Raw genomic sequence first — 20,141 nt, 5'->3', positions numbered from 1 at the left:
CTCTTCAAGTAGAGGCTGAGTGACCACTTGTCAGTTCCATCATACAGGGGATTCTTATTAATAAAAACCTAAAGACTTGGGTTAGATCAGCCAGCCTCTAAGGTCCTTCCAATGCTAAGATTTTATGATTCAGAAATCTCCTTATAGGGGAATATATTATATTATATAATATATATATTATTATTATATATTATATATTATGTTCAAGGTGATTCTAGAATCATAGCTATAGAACTAAAGGGATTTCTAGTCCAGTCTCTCCCCTTCCCCTTATCCAAGATCCAGGATTTGAACCTAAGTCTAGGGCCTTTCCCATTCTATCATACTTGTTTACTTATCAACTGAATCCTACTAAGAAGATGTACAGGAGAATCTTGGCCAGCTTTGCATCTTATGAGTACTTCATAAATGCTTTTTCATTACTTTATTCATTTGTTTATTCCTTTGTTATAGAACTGGACAAGACTCCTTTTGAGGACAATAAGATTTTGAGATTCTATAACCTAAAATTTGGAATTTGAGAAATTATCTTGTTCAGAGTCTCATTCATCAAGTCCATTTGCTTTATTTTACAGAAAGTAATGAAGGCAATGAAAATAGGGATGATTAAATAAAAATAAAACATTTTTCCCAAATTGGGAAAAATGTTTTTAAAAATCACCAAGCCTGTGCTTGGTGTACAAGGTAGGATTTGTCACTGCTTTTGGAGTATTAGCCAAATGATTCAAGAAAGACTGAGTCTCTGTTGACAGAAAGTGTTTTGAGAATTCTGGACCATCCCTCACATAGCTGCCAAAATAATTTTCCTTAAATCCAGATCTGATCTCATTGCTCCCTGCTTAATTAACTCCCCACATGAAGCCAAATAAAGCTTTCCAGAAATGTATTTGGTTTTAGAAAAGCCTTCCCCAGGACCTAACCTAGGAAATGACCAATCCAGCATGGAAAAAGACCTCACCTAAAACTTAGAAACTAGATTGCCAAAGCTGGAAAGGATCTTTAAGAGAAACAACTAAACTCATCTTGCTTTTATGTGACCCTAGATTAAGGGGCCATAGCCCCTTTTCCCAGAGCTTTTCTCCTGGATGCCTATTAGTTTTTGTGAACTTTCTACTAATTATCTGTATATATTTCCTCCAGAAAGGAAGTGTGGCTGGGTGGATAGAAGCCTCATGAAGTCAGGAAGACGTAGCTATGTGATCATGGGCATCTCCCTTCACCCTCTCAGTGTCCCCAGGGAACTCTAAATGACCTAGAGATGCTGACTTTCATTAATAAAGGTTATTTCCTCACTGAGAGCTTCCTATTTGCTCTTCCTATCCACTCTCCATTCCAGTCAAATTGGCCCACTGATTGTTCCCCAAATAAGTTATTCCTTCTCCCACCTGATTATCTCCCACTCCTGGAATGTTCTCCCTATTCACTTCCATCTCTTAGAATCAATCCCCAGGCTGCTTCAGAGCACAGCTCAGAGGCTATCCGAAACCTTTTCCTACTCTTCCAGTTGAAGCACTCCATTCCTCCATTTTGAAATCACTTTTTTTTTTTTTTAGCAAGTCAATGAAGTTAAATGACTTGCCCAGGATCACACAGCTAAGAAGTGTTAAGTGTCTGAGGCTGGATTTAAACTCTCCTGACTCCAGAACCAGTACTCTATCCACTGTGCCATCTATACCGCTGTCCTCCCAATCACTTTATTTTTATGTATCTGTGTTCCTGTTATCTCACCCTTACTCAGTAGAGCATAAACTCCTTGAGAGCAAGAATTGTTCCTTTTTGTCTGAAGCAGCTAAAACTGGACTTGGAGTCAGGAAGACAGAGTTCCAATCCTTAATCTCTGTCTGCCTCAGTTTCCTCAACTGTAAAATGAAAATAGTAATAACACATACCTCCAGGACTCTTGTGTGAATTGAATTAGATAAGATTTTGTTAACAATGCTTAGTATGTGATAAATACTATATTCATGTTCATTCCTTCCCTGTTAAATTGAAACAAAAACTGGAATTAATGTGTCTTCTATCCAGGACTATTTTTAGGAATTTGCCATTAAAGTATAAATCTCCACGCCAGGGATTCTTACCCCCTGAAGTTCCTAGACCCTCAAGGGGTCATTCATGAATAGGTTTCAGTGGGGCCTCTGAACTTGAATGGGGAAAAAATTGTATCTTTATTTTCTCTGACCTCTTACTGAAAATTGGAGCAGCCAAATGGAGCAATGAATAAAGCACACACCTAGAGTCAGGAAAACAAGCCTCAGTCATTTCCTAGCTGAGTGACCCTGGCAAGTCACTCCATCCTGTTTGCCTTAGTTTCCTCAGCTGTAAAATGCTGGAGAAGGAAATGGCAAGCCACTCCAGTATCTCTGCCAAGAAAACTCCCATTTGGAAATGGGGTCACAAAGAGTCAGGAACAGTTAGACAAACAAAAACATTGAAACTTTAGTATTTCCTTCAATGATGAATAATGGCCACAAATCTTTTTTTTTTTTTTTTTTTTTTTCCCCCTGAGGAATCTACATGCTTTACCCAGCGTAACACACAAAAAAGTAAGAGTACCTTCCCTAAACCTTCACCCAAAGAAATGAATCTCTCAGAGTGACAGTTCAAGGTACTGGAAGATTTGTTTGGGCTGAAGAAGGGAAAACTTCATCCCTCATACAGAAGATAAGAACATCTGCATCATTAGCCCAGATCAGAGAAGGCAGCCAATTGTTTTTGGCCAAATTCATCCATTGATCCGGAGGGAATTTTAGGAATCATCTCCAATCTTCTCATTTTACTGGTGATGAAACTGAGGTTCAGGGAGGTTGTAAACTGTCTTGTCACACAGGTAGTAAGTGTCAGAGACAGGATTTGAATACAGGTTACAGTGTCAGTAACCTTGCCATTCTAAAGGAAGCACCATAACAGCTCCAAGATGTGACTTCCTCCTCTCCTAACAAACTCCTAAGCCTGCTGAAAGCTGGAACGTAGGAGACTTCTGATGAAGTTCTGAGACTCCTACCTGTGGTCAGGTATCGGATTTTCCATCCGGTGTGGTCTCCCGAGTCATCAGTGATGAAGGTGATGGTCACACTGTGGCTTCTAGTGTAAATTTTGGAGGGCAAGGTCTGTCCACAGAATGGACCGTATTCTTCTTTGTCTGTTTTAATCTGAAACGATAAAGTCACACAAAGTTGTAGGTACATCTCTATGGACGAAATTGAAGTGGGAGGAGGGTCCCAAGGAATTGATGAAGCAGCATGACATTGAAAGCCAAAAAGAACAGTAGCAGTAAAGGCTCAGTGGCAACAGCCATGGTGGGGATGGTGATGATAGCACAGGGAAGAAACGATGGGAGCAGCGAGTGTGTCCCCCACATCTGACCGTCACAGGTCCAGTTTTCCCAGATGGTCTGGGCCCCGATGGAGAATGTTGAAGGGAAATGTTTCAGTCTGGGCTTCCAGGTTCTGGGGGAGCCAGCCAAAGTGAGGGCTATCATCTGACTCTGGCAGCATCTAACCATCCTGGGCTGTCTTAGTACAGGAGCCAGAACTTAAAGCCCAAACAGCACCTCCCAAAGTGAACAATGTCCCATAGTGGGGAAACCCCTGTCCTGAGCTCCGAACTGAAAGACCGTGGGCACGGCACTGCCTTTCTCAGAGACCCAGCTTCCTCCTACAGAAAATAAACTGGTCTCTAAAGGGCCCTCGGAGCTCTACTAGACTATGTTCTAAATCCCTTCCAGCTCAGTCTGACATTTCATGTTCTAAATTCCCTTCCATCTCTAATATTCCATGTTCTATGTTCTAACATTTTATGTTCTAAAAATATCACCACCAGCTCTGACATTTTATATTCTGAGATCCCTTCTGATTTTACATTCTGTGGTCTAACATTTCATGATATTCTATATTGTGACATTTCATAGTCTATATTTCTGATGTTCTATATCTTTATTTCTGGCATTCTATTTCTAATTTTTTATATGTATATTCTAAGATCCCACTTAGCCCTGATATCCTCTGTTATAAGGTTTCTCTCAGTTCTAACATTGTCTATTCTAAGGGCCCTCCCAGCTCTACCTTTCTATGTTCTAAGACCCCTCTTGACTCTGACATTCTGGGTTGTAAGAGCCTTTGCAGCTCTGACAGCCTGTGTTCTAAGGGCCCTCCCAGCTCTGACATCCCGGTTCTAACATTTTATGTTCTAATGTCTCTGCTAGCTCTGACATTCTATGCCCTAAGATTTCCTACACATCTAACATTCCGTGGTGAAGGAGCTAATGTTTCTCCTGTTATTTATTAGCACCATGAGTGTATCTGAGAGAAGACAGTAATAACTCCAAAGGAAAGACTCAGTAATGCCAGAATCCCCAGCTCCATGCTCCTGGGAAGAGGAAGGGAACTGGAGGCACAAGACCCCTTGGGGAAACTCAAATCATGCTCTAGTTTACTATCTCATTATAAGGACATGGGGCAACTAGATAGCACAGTGAATAGAGCATGAGGACCTGAGTTCAAATCTGATCTCAGACCCTTAACACCTCCTAGCTGTGTGACCCTGGGCAAGTCACTTGACCCTAATTGCCTCAGGGAAAAGGAAAAAAAAAAAAAAAAAAAGAATATTCCCCCATTATAAGGACAGTTGTTGACAGAGGATGCCCGACCTAACAAGAAGGTTACTCACTTCTCTGCACAGATACCTCAAGTGGGCTTGGAAATTTGGCTTGGAATTTTTTTCAGACTAAAAAGGGCAGGAGAGCTTTGGGGATTGATTCTGTGAAAGGAAATGAATGCTGGGTAAATAGCAACAATATGGTCCAGAAGCAGACTCCCATCTGCATGTTTACTGGAAGGGGGAGGGGGTGTGGGAAGCTAATCCAAGAGCAGGAAACAAAATAGTGGGATGAAGTGTGGGAACTGCTGGTCTAAACACATGAGCCACGTTTTTGGAAAACATCCCGGGCAACCCACCTTCAGCACATCATAGGGACACAAGGTCTCTGGGTGAGTTTCCACATCAAAGGAGTCCTCAAATTCTAGGATGATGTTGAAACCATCTTCCACCTGGATGCTGTAGCTGCAGCTGGAGAGTTTGGGGTAGGCCTGGGGGTAGTCGGGGCTCATGATCACTCCAGATCTTTCGGTGAAGACCTGGCCTGAGCACTGGGCTGTCAAGAGAACGGACAAGAGCCAGAATGAGAACCTGACTCCTTCAAACTCCCCCTCACTCCTCTCACCATAGAAATCACCTTTCATTACATCTGACCATCTTCCCCAACTCCAGACCCAGAGCTGGAATGACCCTTTCTTGCTTTAGAAGGAGCCTGAGTCACAAAGCTGGGAAGCCAGCCCCCAGCCAACAAAGGGTTCCAGATCTGGCCCTTGGGGCTGCTTCCACTGGTCTGCAGAGAGTCAAGACCGAGAATGTCGGCAACTTGCCAGCCCAGAGAAGTCTTCAGGCGAGTAAACTTCTCAGGTAACCTCAGATCGGCCTGCAAATGACCGCTGTGCAGAGTGCCCCTGGAACCCCCATCAGCCAAAGTCAAAGAGTGCTGGCTTTCCACCTGGGCAACCTGGCTGATCACGGCACCCGCAATATTCCTTGCTCACTTCTCCTCCACATCACACCCACTAATTGTGTCCGGTCCTCTTTTCTTTTTTCTCCATATTATTAAATTCTCTCTCTATATATATATAATCTACACTATTATACTACTATTATATATATACACTATCACATTCTCTATACTCTATACTATTGCATATCACTGTATTATTATAGTCCTATTATATGTTATTATACTATACTATTATATATACACTATTAAACTGTTACGTTATACTATTATACATATGCTATTACCTGTGTAATATTATATATGTATTTTATTATATATTTATACATACTATGTATTCTATATATACTATATACATATTATGTATATACTATGTGTATATATATATATGTAATATATATGATATTATATTATACATGCATTATACCATTATATATATGCTATATATAATATATATACTATTTATGTACATACTTATACTGTTGTATATATTATATTATATTATTATACATATATTATTATACTACTAGAATATATAGAATACTATGCTATTATATGTATTTATATATACACTATTATATTCTATACATATACTCTATACTATTATATATTATATTACTATTATGTATTATATGTACACTATTATGTTCTATATACTCTATATTATTATCCTACTAATATAACATAATAGTATACATATACTATTTTATTATATATGTATTGTACTATTCTATATTATATTATACTATATTTGTATTATACAATATTATTACATATGTATTATACATACATACATACATACATATATATACTATTATATTCTTTCTCTTTCTTTTCTCTTATTATCTTTCCCCCAACCCTCCTTCTTCCTGGCTTTCCTAATGTCAAGAGCACCGTCAGCCTCCCAGTCACTCAGGCTCACGACCTCCATGTCATCCTTGATTCCTCACTCTTATTTTCCCCACAGATCCAATCTCTTGTCAAATCTTGTCGTTTCTCCCTCCGGTGTCTTTGCAATAGCCTCCTCCTCTCCCCTCACATGGCCACAATCTAGTTCATCATCTCCAGTCTGGCCCTTATTTGGTCTCATGGCCTTGTGTCTCCACTCCAATCCATATTCGTTGTAGACACTTATTCAAAATAGCTCCGGCGGCTCCTTACTAATTCTGGAATCAAATATAAAATGCTCTTTGCTCTTTAAATCTCTTCTCAGACTGGCCCCTTCCCACCTTTCCAATTGTCTCTCAGATTATTTCCCTCCATTCCCTCTTCCAGCCAAGCCAATATTGGTCTGACCAATATTCTGGACACACTTCCCCTAACTCCCTCCGGACCTGGAAAGCTCTCCCTCCTCCGTCTTGGGGTCTCTGTTCTCCAAGTTGGGCTCAAGCCCCGTCCGATCTTTCTTAAGATGCTCCCTCAAGGGCATCCCTCCCAAACTCGCTTCTGTTGGCTCATAATCTGTTATGGGTGTGCTTCAACTCCAAGGCCCAGAATTCTGAGCCGTTCTCAGACCTGTACAAGCTGCTTCCTCCAATAGAATAAAAAGTCCTTGGCGGCAGAGACTATGTCACTTGGGCCTTTATATTCCCAGCACCCAGCACAGTCATAGCACATAGTAAGTACTCTATAAATACTCGTTTGAAGGATTCAAAGTCATTTAGCACAATACCCTTACTCTACAGATGAGGAAACTGAGACACATGGTTATGCTGACTTTCTCATGGTCAGATAACTGGTGTCTGAGGCAGAGATGAACTTCCTGACTTCTGAGACCATAGATTAAGAGGTAAAAGGGACTTTACAAGTCATGAAATTCAACTCCTTCATTTTATACATGGGGAAACTGAGGCAAAGAGCCCCAACTAAATGACTTGTCCAAGATCATACAGCTGGTGTCTGAGGCAGGATCTAAACCCAGAGCCCACCTCACTGTTTGTAAGTCTAAGCCTCTATGCACCCACCAAGTGGGTTGGAAATAAAGTCTGTCTCTGTCTTTGTTTCTGTCCCTGCCTCTCCATCTCTGTCACTCTTTGTCTCTGTTTCTCTCTTTCTCTCTCACACTCTGTTTCTCTCTTACTTCTCTCTCTCTCTCTCTACCTCTTTCTCTTTCTGTTTCTCTGTGTGTCTCTGTTTTTGTTTCTATCTTTCTCACACACTCTTTCTGTCTTTGTCTCTTTGTTTCTGTCGCTGCCTCTCATCTCTGTCACTCTGTCTCTCTGTCTCTGTTTCTGTCTCTTTTTCTGTTTCTCTGTGTGTCTCTGTCTTTCTCTCTGTCTCTTTGTTTCTGTCCCTGCCTCTCCCTCTCTGTCACTCTTTGTCTCTGTTTCTCTCTTTCTCTCATACTCTGTTTCTCTCTTACTTTTCTCTCTCTCTCTACCTCTTTCTCTTTCTGTTTCTCTGTGTGTCTCTGTTTTTGTTTCTATCTTTCTCTCTCACACACTCTTTCTGTCTTTGTCTCTATGTTTCTGTCCCTGCCTCTCCCTCTCTGTCACTCTTTGTCTCTGTTTCTCTCTTTCTCTCTCACACTCTGTTTCTCTCTTACTTTTCTCTCTCTCTCTACCTCTTTCTCTTTCTGTTTCTCTGTGTGTCTCTGTTTTTGTTTCTATCTTTCTCTCTCACACACTCTTTCTGTCTTTGTCTCTTTGTTTCTGTCGCTGCCTCTCCATCTTTATCACTCTCTCGCTGTCTCTTCCTGTTTGTCTCTCTTTCTCTCTCTGTTTCTCTATGTGTATCTCGTTCTGTCTCTCTCTTTGTGTCTCTTTGTCTCTGTCTCAGCATTCAAGGCCGGAGCTTCCAGTTCTTCAACCTAATGATCTCAAGAGATTGCAATTGAGCCGGAGGTGGGTCAGCTCTTTGGGGAAAGGGAGACGGAGACCGGCTTCCTGTGGATGGGGCAGTGATGCTCCTGGGCTGCATCTCAGAGAAGGGTTACTCTGGGGCCCTGCAGAGTTCTCAGGGGGGTCAGCTGAGAGCCAGAAGGGACTTTCTGTGCTGCTTCTGGTCCCTGGAGTTTACAGATGAACAACAGGAAGCCCAGACTAGTGAAGGGACACAGCCAAACTTGCTACACTCTTAGCAAGTCTCAGAATCAGAATTTGAACCCAGGATTCTTTCCCCAGCGCTGCACAGATCCCAGTGACCTGAAAGCACAGGTTTGAGAAGTGACCCTCCCTTCCCCTCCCCATTCCTGCAATAAGTAAGAGAGGGACAGAACCTCATTCAGTTCTCTTGCTGACCAACATGGAGCCAAGACTGAGGGAGTCTGAGCAGTGGGGGCTTAGAGCGGGGGAGCTATTTGGGCCCGGCCCCAGAAACACCAGCTGCTGAGCCTTTCAATGCAAGTGAGCACAGCAGCCACCAGAGGGAGGGCAGAAGCATTCTGATTGGGGGGAGATGGAAGGGGACCTTAAATCTTGGGGATGAATGGAAAGGATCAGAGTGGTACCTCAGGGAGGGTGGGGTGGGGCACGGGGATATAGGAAGCAGATGATTATGAGGCACCTGGGCTGAGGCTGTCTTTGCACAACTACCAGGAGTTTTGGGGGAAAAAAACTGTTTTCACAAACAAGGTTGGGTGAAGACCTGGAATCTAAGCCCAGCTCTGCCACTAACTCATGCATGACTTTGAAAAATTCACTTCTCATTTGGGGGACTCAGTTTCCTCCTATATTAAATGAGATTGGACTGGGTGGTCAATAAAGGCCCTCCCAGCTCTGACCTCCTGGGTTCTAAGGGCCCTCCCGGCTCTGACCTCCTGTATTCTAAGGGCCCTCCCAGCTCTGACCTCCTGGGTTCTAAGGGCCCTCCCAGCTCTGACCTCCTGGGTTCTAAGGGCCCTCCCAGCTCTGACCTCCCGGGTTCTAAGGGCCCTCCCAGCTCTGACCTCCTGGGTTCTAAGGGCCCTCCCAGCTCTGACCTCCTGGGTTCTAAGGGCCCTCCCAGCTCTGACCTCCCGGGTTCTAAGGGCCCTCCCAGCTCTGACCTCCCGGGTTCTAAGGGCCCTCCCAGCTCTGACCTCCCGGGTTCTAAGGGCCCTCCCTGCTCTGACCTCCTGGGTTCTAAGGGCCCTCCCAGCTCTGACCTCCTGGGTTCTAAGGGCCCTCCCAGCTCTGACCTCCTGGGTTCTAAGGGCCCTCCCAGCTCTGACCTCCTGGTTCTAAGGACCCTCCCAGCTCTGACCTCCCGGGTTCTAAGGGCCCTCCCTGCTCTGACCTCCTGGGTTCTAAGGGCCCTCTCATCTCTGACCTCCTGGGTTCTAAGATTCCCTCCCAGCTCTGACCTCCTGGGTTCTAAGGGCCCCTCCCAGCTCTGACCTCCTGGTTCTAAGGACCCTCCCAGCTCTGACCTCCCGGGTTCTAAGGGCCCTCCCTGCTCTGACCTCCTGGGTTCTAAGGGCCCTCCCAGCTCTGACCTCCTGGGTTCTAAGGGCCCTCCCAGCTCTGACATCCTGGGTTCTAAGATTCCCTCCCAGCTCTGACATCCTGGGTTCTAAGATTCCCTCCCAGCTCTGACCTCCTGGGTTCTAAGGGCCCTCCCAGCTCTGACCTCCTGGGTTCTAAGGGCCCTCCCAGCTCTGACCTCCCGGGTTCTAAGGGCCCTCCCAGCTCTGACCTCCTGGGTTCTAAGGGCCCTCCCAGCTCTGACCTCCCGGGTTCTAAGGGCCCTCCCAGCTCTGACCTCCTGGGTTCTAAGGGCCCTCCCAGCTCTGACCTCCCGGGTTCTAAGGGCCCTCCCTGCTCTGACCTCCTGGGTTCTAAGATTCCCTCCCAGCTCTGACCTCCTGGGTTCTAAGGGCCCTCCCAGCTCTGACCTCCTGGGTTCTAAGGGCCCTCCCAGCTCTGACCTCCCGGGTTCTAAGGGCCCTCCCAGCTCTGACCTCCTGGGTTCTAAGGGCCCTCCCAGCTCTGACCTCCCGGGTTCTAAGGGCCCTCCCTGCTCTGACCTCCTGGGTTCTAAGGGCCCTCCCAGCTCTGACCTCCTGGGTTCTAAGGGCCCTCCCAGCTCTGACCTCCTGGGTTCTAAGGGCCCTCCCAGCTCTGACCTCCTGGGTTCTAAGATTCCCTCCCAGCTCTGACCTCCTGGGTTCTAAGGGCCCTCCCAGCTCTGACCTCCTGGGTTCTAAGGGCCCTCCCAGCTCTGACATCCTGGGTTCTAAGATTCCCTCCCAGCTCTGACCTCCTGGGTTCTAAGGGCCCCTCCCAGCTCTGACCTCCTGGTTCTAAGGACCCTCCCAGCTCTGACATCCTGGGTTCTAAGATTCCCTCCCAGCTCTGACCTCCTGGGTTCTAAGGGCCCCTCCCAGCTCTGACCTCCTGGTTCTAAGATTCCCTCCCAGCTCTGACCTCCCGGGTTCTAAGGGCCCTCCCTGCTCTGACCTCCTGGGCTCTAAGGGCCCTCCCAGCTCTGACATCCTGGGTTCTAAGATTCCCTCCCAGCTCTGACCTCCTGGGTTCTAAGGGCCCCTCCCAGCTCTGACCTCCCGGGTTCTAAGATTCCCTCCCAGCTCTGACCTCCCGGGTTCTAAGGGCCCTCCCTGCTCTGACCTCCCGGGTTCTAAGGGCCCTCCCAGCTCTGACCTCCTGGGTTCTAAGGGCCCTCCCAGCTCTGACCTCCTGGGTTCTAAGGGCCCTCCCAGCTCTGACATCCTGAGTTCTAAGGTTCCTCCCAGCTCTGACCTCCTGGGTTCTAAGGGCCCTCCCAGCTCTGACCTCCTGGGTTCTAAGGGCCCTCCCAGCTCTGACATCCTGGGTTCTAAGGGCCCTCCCAGCTCTGACATCCTGGGTTCTAAGATTCCCTCCTAGCTCTGACCTCCTGGGTTCTAAGGGTCCTCCCAGCTCTGACCTCCCAGGTTCTAAGGGTCCTCCCAGCTCTGACCTCCTGGGTTCTAAGGGTCCTCCCAGCTCTGACCTCCCGGGTTCTAAGGGCCCTCCCAGCTCTGACCTCCTGGGTTCTAAGGGCCCTCCCAGCTCTGACATCCTGGGTTCTAAGATTCCTTCCCAGCTCTGACCTCCTGGGTTCTAAGGGCCCTCCCAGCTCTGACATCCTGAGTTCTAAGGTTCCTCCCAGCTCTGACCTCCTGGGTTCTAAGGGCCCTCCCAGCTCTAACCTCCTGTGTTCTAAGGGCCCTCCCGGCTCTGACCTCCTGGGTTCTAAGGGCCCTCCCAGCTCTGACATCCTGGGTTCTAAGATTCCCTCCCAGCTCTGACCTCCTGGGTTCTAAGGGTCCTCCCAGCTCTGACCTCCCGGGTTCTAAGGGTCCTCCCAGCTCTGACCTCCTGGGTTCTAAGGGTCCTCCCAGCTCTGACCTCCCGGGTTCTAAGGGCCCTCCCAGCTCTGACCTCCCGGGTTCTAAGGGCCCTCCCAGCTCTGACCTCCTGGGTTCTAAGGGCCCTCCCAGCTCTGACCTCCTGGGTTCTAAGGGCCCTCTCAGCTCTGACCTCCCGGGTTCTAAGGGCCCTCCCAGCTCTGACCTCCCGGGTTCTAAGGGCCCTCCCTGCTCTGACATCCTGAGTTCTAAGGGCCCTCCCAGCTCTGACCTCCTGGGTTCTAAGGGCCCTCCCAGCTCTGACCTCCTGGGTTCTAAGGGCCCTCCCAGCTCTGACATCCTGGGTTCTAAGATTCCCTCCCAGCTCTGACCTCCTGGGTTCTAAGGGCCCTCCCAGCTCTGACATCCTGAGTTCTAAGGTTCCTCCCATCTCTGACCTCCTGGGTTCTAAGGGCCCTCCCAGCTCTGACCTCCTGTGTTCTAAGGGCCCTCCCGGCTCTGACCTCCTGGGTTCTAAGGGCCCTCCCAGCTCTGACATCCTGGGTTCTAAGATTCCCTCCCAGCTCTGACCTCCTGGGTTCTAAGAGCCCTCCCAGCTCTGACCTCCTGGGTTCTAAGGGCCCTCCCAGCTCTGACCTCCCAGGTTCTAAGGGTCCTCCCAGCTCTGACCTCCTGGGTTCTAAGGGCCCTTCCAGCTCTGACCTCCTGGGTTCTAAGGGCCCTCCCAGCTCTGACCTCCTGAGTTCTAAGGTTCCTCCCAGCTCTGACCTCCTGGGTTCTAAGGGCCCTCCCAGCTCTGACCTCCTGTGTTCTAAGGGCCCTCCCGGCTCTGACTCCTGGGTTCTAAGGGCCTCCCAGCTCTGACCTCCTGGGTTCTAAGGGCCCTCCCGGCTCTGACCTCCTGGGTTCTAAGGGCCCTCCCGGCTCTGACCTCCCGGGTTCTAAGGCCCCTCCCAGCTCTGACCTCCTGGGTTCTAAGGGCCCTCCCAGCTCTGACCTCCTGGGTTCTAAGGGCCCTCCCAGCTCTGACCTCCTGGGTTCTAAGGTTCCTCCCAGCTCTGACCTCCTGGGTTCTAAGGGCCCTCCCAGCTCTGACATCCTGAGTTCTAAGGTTCCTCCCTGCTCTGACCTCCTGGGTTCTAAGGGCCCTCCCGGCTCTGACTCCTGGGTTCTAAGGGCCTCCCAGCTCTGACCTCCCGGGTTCTAAGGGCCCTCCCGGCTCTGACCTCGCGGGTTCTAAGGCCCCTCCCAGCTCTGACCTCCTGGGTTCTAAGAGCCCTCCCAGCTCTGACCTCCTGGGTTCTAAGGGCCCTCCCAGCTCTGACCTCCTGGGTTCTAAGGGCCCTCCCAGCTCTGACCTCCCGGGTTCTAAGGGCCCTCCCAGCTCTGACCTCCCGGGTTCTAAGGGCCCTCCCAGCTCTGACCTCCCGGGTTCTAAGGGCCCTCCCAGCTCTGACCTCCCGGGTTCTAAGGGCCCTCCCGGCTCTGACCTCCCGGGTTCTAAGGCCCCTCCCGGCTCTGACCTCCTGGGTTCTAAGAGCCCTCCCAGCTCTGACCTCCTGGGTTCTAAGGGCCCTCCCAGCTCTGACCTCCCGGGTTCTAAGGGCCCTCCCAGCTCTGACCTCCTGGGTTCTAAGGGCCCTCCCAGCTCTGACCTCCTGGGTTCTAAGGGCCCTCCCGGCTCTGACATCCCGGGTTCTAAGGGCCCTCCCGGCTCTGACATCCCGGGTTCTAAGGGCCCTCCCGGCTCTGACATCCCGGGTTCTAAGGGCCCTCCCAGCTCTGACCTCCTGGGTTCTAAGGGCCCTCCCGGCTCTGACATCCCGGGTTCTAAGGGCCCTCCCGGCTCTGACATCCCGGGTTCTAAGGGCCCTCCCGGCTCTGACCTCCTGGGTTCTAAGGGCCCTCCCAGCTCTGACCTCCTGGGTTCTAAGGGCCCTCCCGGCTCTGACATCCCGGGTTCTAAGGGCCCTCCCGGCTCTGACCTCCTGGGTTCTAAGGGCCCTCCCAGCTCTGACCTCCTGGGTTCTAAGGGCCCTCCCAGCTCTGACCTCCTGGGTTCTAAGGGCCCTCCTAGCTCTGACATTCCGTAATTCTGTGAAAAGGGAAAAAGACAGGAGAAAACCAGCAAAGCCTTATGCCCTTGTTCGGCCCCAAAGGCTGGTAGCCACCTCCCACTTCCCGGTAGAAGGGGCTGGTCTCCAAGGCCACAATATTTTTCCCAATGTCCTTCTAGGTCCCTGGGCTGCCCTCCCCCACAAAGACACGCCCGGAGGCAGCCACTGGGCAGCACTGGGAGAAAGCCAGGTTTATTGTCTGGGTGCGGGCAGCAGAGAGCCGCCTCCTGGCACTGACGCTTCATCCAGCAGGGCCCATGCCTGGCCCTGGCCCCAGGACCCTCGCTGGCTTTCCTGGCTAAGGGGATGTTAATTATCTTGTGCTGGAAAATAAAGATAGGAAAGAAATGATATCAGAGGCTATCCTGAAGAGCCAGGCTTTCCGCTCTCACCCTGAGACAGGGACAGGGGGTTAGGGGGCAAAGGGGAGGGGCTCCAGGAAGACTGTCCGAGGAGACAGAGATAGGAGAGCAGAAAAGACCTGCCTAATGATTGTCAATAATAACAACAGGAATAATATCTCTCACAAAACCTGCAGCAATTCCTCAGACCCGCCCAGTCTCAGAGTGGAGATGTCCCCCCAGCCTAGCCACCAGCGGGGGCTCGTGTGTTTGTACCCCCCGGAAGGAGCTGGGATCGGGGTTTGTGATCAAGGAGGGAGCCAAGCACCAAAGGACCCTGGAAAAGCGAGCTAAAACGAGCAGAAGACGAGGCAAGGAGACGGAATGGGAGGGAGGTAAAATCCGAAGCCGTCCCATTCTGGACTCATGGACCCCGGGGCTGGGAGGGACCTTGGAGGACCCTTCATCCTGGCTCCTCATGTTACAGAGAAGGAAACTGAGGCCAGAGAAGTCACAGGGGAGGTAAACATCGAGGGCGATGAGACTCAGAGCTTGCGCTCTCAGGCACGCCTTGCGTCGGCCTTGTCCGGGCCCTTCCCTCACCCTCCGGCCTGGGCCCTGGGCCCTGCCCCTCCTGAGGGAGCTGGGGAAGGGCGATGCCTTCTCCTTAGCCCACGGGTCCCAGCTCTGGGGGCAGCCCGCAGGTGGAGAAGGGCAGGGGACAAGTGTCCAGAAAAGGCAGGGAGGACGAGCAGGGAAAGCGAGGGGGGGGCAGCCTCTCACCGGAGCAGGTGTGCTTGTCTTTGTGGAGTTTGAAGCCGGCTCGGCAGGAGCAGTAGAAGCCGCCCAGGTAATTGTGGCAGTGGTGGTCACAGATGGGGTCCGCTCCGGGGGGTACCCCGCATTCGTCAATGTCTGCGGGAGGAGGGGGTGACATGTCAGACTCCCTGCCTGCTGGAGCTGCAGGGAGAGTTAGGACAGACCAGGCCCCTGCTCCACAGCCCACTAGGAGAAAGGAGGGGACATGTTCCTAAATGGGAAAGAGCTCATCTGTCCAACCTTCCACTGGCCGCCTAGTGTGTTCTTAAATCCTGCTGGGAAAGTCAGCTGAGCCTCAGTTGCCTCCTCTGTAAAATGGGGGCAGGGTGGACTAGGCAGTCTCTAAGACTCCTTTTAGCTCTGAGCTCCTGAGTTGGTCCCCAGCTCTTCAGGTGGGAGGAGAGCAGCTTCTCAGACGGGGAAACTGAGTCACAGGATGTGGAGGAGGGGTCCCCTCCCGCCTCTCCCTCCTGTGGGCTTCCACACGGGGGACCGCTCGGACCACAGGACTCACCCTCGGCCGCGTAGAAGGCCTCGAAGCCGGTGAAGTCTTTCTCATTGGAATAGTCGGAGCGGAAGGCGACGCGGAGGCGGTTGCCCTCCGAGTGAAACGTGTGGTTGCCGGGCGCCTGCTCCGTGTCCGTGCTCTCCTGCCCGCAGAGCGTGGCCAGCAGCTTGTCCCCAGAGTAGAGCTGCCTCCCGAGAAGGGCGAGGGGAGAGAGGGGAGATCAGTGGCCAGGCCTTCCTTGGGGGCCCCTTCGAGGCTCCCCAAAGTCCGGCTCTCCCAGCCCCTATGCCAGCGGAGCCCTCAGCAGCCCTGGGTCTGAACAGTCTCCCTGAGCGGGGTGGGCAGGGCAGAGATGAGAGACGGGGGGGGGGGGGGGGGGGGGGCGACGGACAGAGCTCCACACCTGGAGTCAGGAAGGCCTGGATTCGAATTCTGACCAGACACTTACTAGATGTAGGACCTTGGGGGTTGCCTCAGGGATTGCGAATAAGGATGGGAGGTCCAGGCACACCATGGCAGGGAGGGAAGTGTGTCTAGTCCATTTAGAGGGAGCTGGGGGTCATGTTCCAGCTTCACCTGCCTGCAGGTTCTACAAGCCCTTTAACCCCAGGCCAGACTGCTCAAGCAGCATCATGGAAGTGGTTCCTAGGTGCCAGGGCCGCTGTGGCAGCCAGCTCCCTTTCAGCCTGGGAGGTCTGTGGGCCGGCTTCCCCTCCCCTCCCAAGGTCCCGGCTCCTTCCACGCTCCTTTTGTCCCCCACACACCCAGTGCTTCCGCAGCTACCTTCACAAAGTCATATTCGCAGAGGTAGGACAGCTCCAGATTGAAGTGGGTAAAGTAGAGCCGGATTCGGTAGCCAGGAGGGGCTGTCAGGTTCCAGCTCTGCTCCTCATTGTTGGGGTACACTTCCGGGAAACCGGGGGATGTGAGGCGCCCAAATACGGCCTTCGGCCAGGGGTGTCCGCCCACTTGTGACAAGGCCATTGCCAGCAGGAAACTCAGCCTGGGGAGATGACAGGGGATGAGGAGAGCGGTGGGGACAGAGATGCTGAGAGAGGAAGACAAGGGTGAGGGTTTGGGGGATGGGGGTCCAAGGCCAAGGGGATTCAGATGGGCCAGGGGCAGAGACTGGGGAGCCAGAGCACAGAGCAGAGAGAGTTTGGGAGATGGGGTCCAAGGTAAGGACACTCACAAGGAGTAGAGACTGGAGGGCCAGGAGGACAGAGCGGGAGGGGGACAAAGGGTCTGGGTTTAGATTATTTGAATTAGAGCCTGGGATCGAAGTGGTGAGTCAGGAGCAGAGAGAGTGAAGGACTTGGGAAGGAGGGCTAAAGGCTCAGGGGTGGGGTCTAGAGATGGGCCAGTCAGCCACAGTTTACATCTTGGCAGATGTGGGCTACTATGGTGTGTGAGGAAGAGAAGGGTCAGACATAGGGGAGAGGTCCAGGGCTCAGGAACACAGGATTAGGGGAAGAGAGTTCAGGTTTGGGGTGTGGGATACAAGCTGAAGGAAGGACGTGGGTCGGGGACCTGGCTCAGAGGCAAGGGTTGAGGCTCAGAGCCCAGGCCCCAGCGGAATGAAGGTGGAAATTTCATGTCCTTCCCACGGGGAGTGCAGTGTCCCCCTTGCCCCACTCACCGCAGGAAGTCCATGTCCCCTTCTCCTAGCTGGATGTCACTCAGTGGCCTGCAGGCTCCATTCACCTTTGGTCTGTTTATCTAGGTCTATCCCCACCCCCTCACTGACACAGGGTTTCTGGGAATCCAGCCCGAACAGGAGTGACCGAATCTCTCCTTGTCCATTCCTGGGTCCCAAACAGAGCTGCCCACACCCTCCTGAGTGCTCAGGCAGGGGAGGGAGCCAGGGATGAAAGGATCCCCTTCCCTCTAGTGTGGAACGAAGCAACGGAGCGTGGTGGGGGAGGAGAAGCAGCAAACTTTGTCCAAAGGGCCCCCAGGGAGCAGAGGGAGACCAACCCCAGCCCCCGCACTGCTGTTGAGTCCCTGCTGACCCCAAAGGTGCCCACCTCTCTGGCCGGTCTCCTCCAGGTCATAGCCACTGACCAGAGTGTCTTCGAAGGCTCTGGCTTGGATCCCTCCATATTATCTCACCAGGTGACTTCCTCAGTTCCCTGGGTTCAACTACCTCTCTATGTAGATGATTCCCAGGTCTATAATCTGTCTCCCTTTAACACCAGTTGCTTCATGGACACTTCTCCTAACCATCTCCAACTCATCGTATCCCAAACTGAACCCACTTTTCCTCTCTGCAAATGACCAGGTTTCTACCTGTCACTCTTAATTCCTCCCTCTCCCTTCTCATCCCCGTATCAGTTGCTAATTCCTGCCATGTCTGCTTCACAGCATGTCTCATGTGTATCGCTTCTGTCCGCCCAGCAGCCATCCCTCCGATGCAGATCCTTGCTCCCTCTCACCTGGACCACTGCAATACTTTCTGGCTGGTCTCTCTATCCCAAGTTTTTCATTCACTCAACTGCCAAAGCATCTCCCTGTACTCCATGACTGAGCGCGTCACTCCCCTTACTCAATAAACTCCAGGGACTCCCTATTATGCTCAGAACCAAATATAACATCCTCGTTATAACCTTGTCCTCCTCCCTTTTCAATCTTCTTACACCGACTCCCTTCCAAGTCCTCGAGGATGCACACATCTATCTCCTGACTGCATTTTTCCTCACTCCTCCTCCTGCCTGGAATATTCTTCCATTCTGTTTTAGGGAGAACTCACCCAGGGCAAGCGCTCTCAGAAAAAGCCATACAAGAACTTTAGAATCGATTGTATGACACGGGAGACACGGGCACAGAACCGCCCAGCATGGAGTGCCCTCTTCAGAGAAGGGACTGTTCTCTATGAGAAAAGCAGAATTGAATCAGCTCAGAAGAAGCGCAAGATGCGCGAAGTTGGAGAAGCTCCTCAAATGTTCCTAGGGACTCTTTGTGTCCAGCCTGGGGCAGAGTGGTCCGAGCTCGTATTGGCCACACTGGAACTCTACTCTAATATAATGATGTCATTTTTGATCCTCTCCAAGGAGGAAAGGCAGGATCCATGGGAAAAATCTTCCTCCTTGATGACTTCTGGCTTTGTTAGCCTCCTTTTGAAAGACTTATATCAAATCCCATCTTCCATAGGAGGCTTTTCTGGTTTCCCCAGCTGCTAGTGCCCCCTCCTCTTAGACTGCCGTCCATCCACGTCATATCCACCCTGTGTTTTCTCCCCCATGCTTGAGGGCAATGACTGTCTTTAGTTTATCTTTGTATCTCTAATGCTTTGTGCAGTGCCTGGCATACAGTAGGTGCTTAATAAATGCTTCTTTACTGACTTGGACCAAAGAGGCTCCGAGCGGAAGATTGTAGCCATGGGAGAGAGAGATGGAGCAGAAGATGAGGTTCCCTAAGGTCAAACTACTCTCCATCAGTGACCCTGGATGGAGGAGGGAAGAAGCCTTGAATGTGGAATCAGAAGACCTGAGTTTAAATGCTACCCACTCTCTGGGGAGGTTAGTTATGGAATTAATATGGAGTCTTCATCCCACATGAATTGTGCTTTAGAGCTTCCACACCATTCTGCACACGGGATCTGATTTGGGGCTCCTCACAGTGACTCTGTGACAGATACTACAGCTATGATTGTCCTTATTTTACGGGTGAGCCGCAGACTTCAGTCACGTACCCAAGGTGACACAGCTGATGTGTCGGGGTGAGCCATGAACTCAGATCTATCTCCTTTTTGGACACATACGTAATTTTAATGACATCTTTTACTTTTACACCCCCTCTTTATGTCAGAATAAATCACTTTCTCATGTTCTCCCCAGAAAGAAATGCCTGGTAATTGAATAAAAAAGTGTGAGGGGAAAGGAAGGGATGAGAAAAGGCAGTTCAGCAAAATGAGCCAAGCCATCTAACAGCGTATGTAGAGTTCCTCACTCATTGCTCCCCACCTCTGTGAAGAAGGGAGGGAGGTTCTCTTTGCTGTCTTTCCTCTAGGTCCAACATTGCTCATTATAATTAGGCAATAGGAGCCCAGATCTCATTAAGTTCAACATTCTCTTTTCTATATTAGACATGTGGTAGAGGTGAAATGGATAGAGTTCTGAAGCTGGAGTTAAGAAGACCTGAATTCAAATACTTACTGTGTGACCCTATAATCTCTGCCTCAGTTTCCTTTTATGTCAAATTGGGGATAATTAAAAAAACCTACCTCCCAAGCCTGCCATGAAGATCAAAGTGAGATAATTGTGAAACAAATGGCAAATTGTAAAGCATTATTTAATTATTAGCTCATTGATGGAGATTGATTATTCAGTGACTCAATGGTGGATTTTGTGAAAGCTGGAGAAATGAGATTCATGTTCTTCTGAGAGAAGCTACTCCATTCCAGCCTCTCTTCAGCTGCTGAAAAGAGAGGAAGACTGAAAAGAAATCCTTATTACCAGCTTGCCACACTAGAGATCTTGGAGGAATTTTCCCCTTGGGTTAGTGTAGCGAGCTGTCGTCTCTAGAAGCT

General features: G+C 50.4%; 1 protein-coding gene across 2 annotated transcripts in view; it reads right to left on the bottom strand.

The window, feature by feature from the left end:
- The window catches only part of MASP2 (MBL associated serine protease 2), a 30,959-nt gene extending 13,612 nt beyond the window's left edge, over positions 1-17,347 (bottom strand). The window contains exons 1-6 of one of the 2 annotated variants that reach the window (XM_074306290.1): positions 17,253-17,347; positions 16,397-16,616; positions 15,620-15,797; positions 15,070-15,201; positions 4,956-5,152; positions 3,005-3,152 (exon numbers count right to left, since the gene is read on the bottom strand). In XM_074306290.1, the coding sequence (XP_074162391.1) occupies positions 3,005-3,152; positions 4,956-5,152; positions 15,070-15,201; positions 15,620-15,797; positions 16,397-16,616; positions 17,253-17,266 (889 nt within the window). In that variant the 5' untranslated portion in view covers positions 17,267-17,347. Of the gene's footprint in view, positions 1-3,004; positions 3,153-4,955; positions 5,153-15,069; positions 15,202-15,619; positions 15,798-16,396; positions 16,617-16,805; positions 16,876-17,252 lie in introns of those variants that run through there. The other variant, XM_074306291.1, reaches the window with a different exon arrangement.
- Between the last annotated feature and the right edge of the window lie 2,794 nt (positions 17,348-20,141).

Source organism: Sminthopsis crassicaudata, chromosome 3 (assembly GCF_048593235.1).
Source record: "Sminthopsis crassicaudata isolate SCR6 chromosome 3, ASM4859323v1, whole genome shotgun sequence".
NCBI classification, from domain to species: domain Eukaryota; kingdom Metazoa; phylum Chordata; class Mammalia; order Dasyuromorphia; family Dasyuridae; genus Sminthopsis; species Sminthopsis crassicaudata.
The sequence above is the reverse complement of the archived record's forward strand: the minus strand, read 5'-3'. Positions and strand labels throughout refer to the sequence as shown.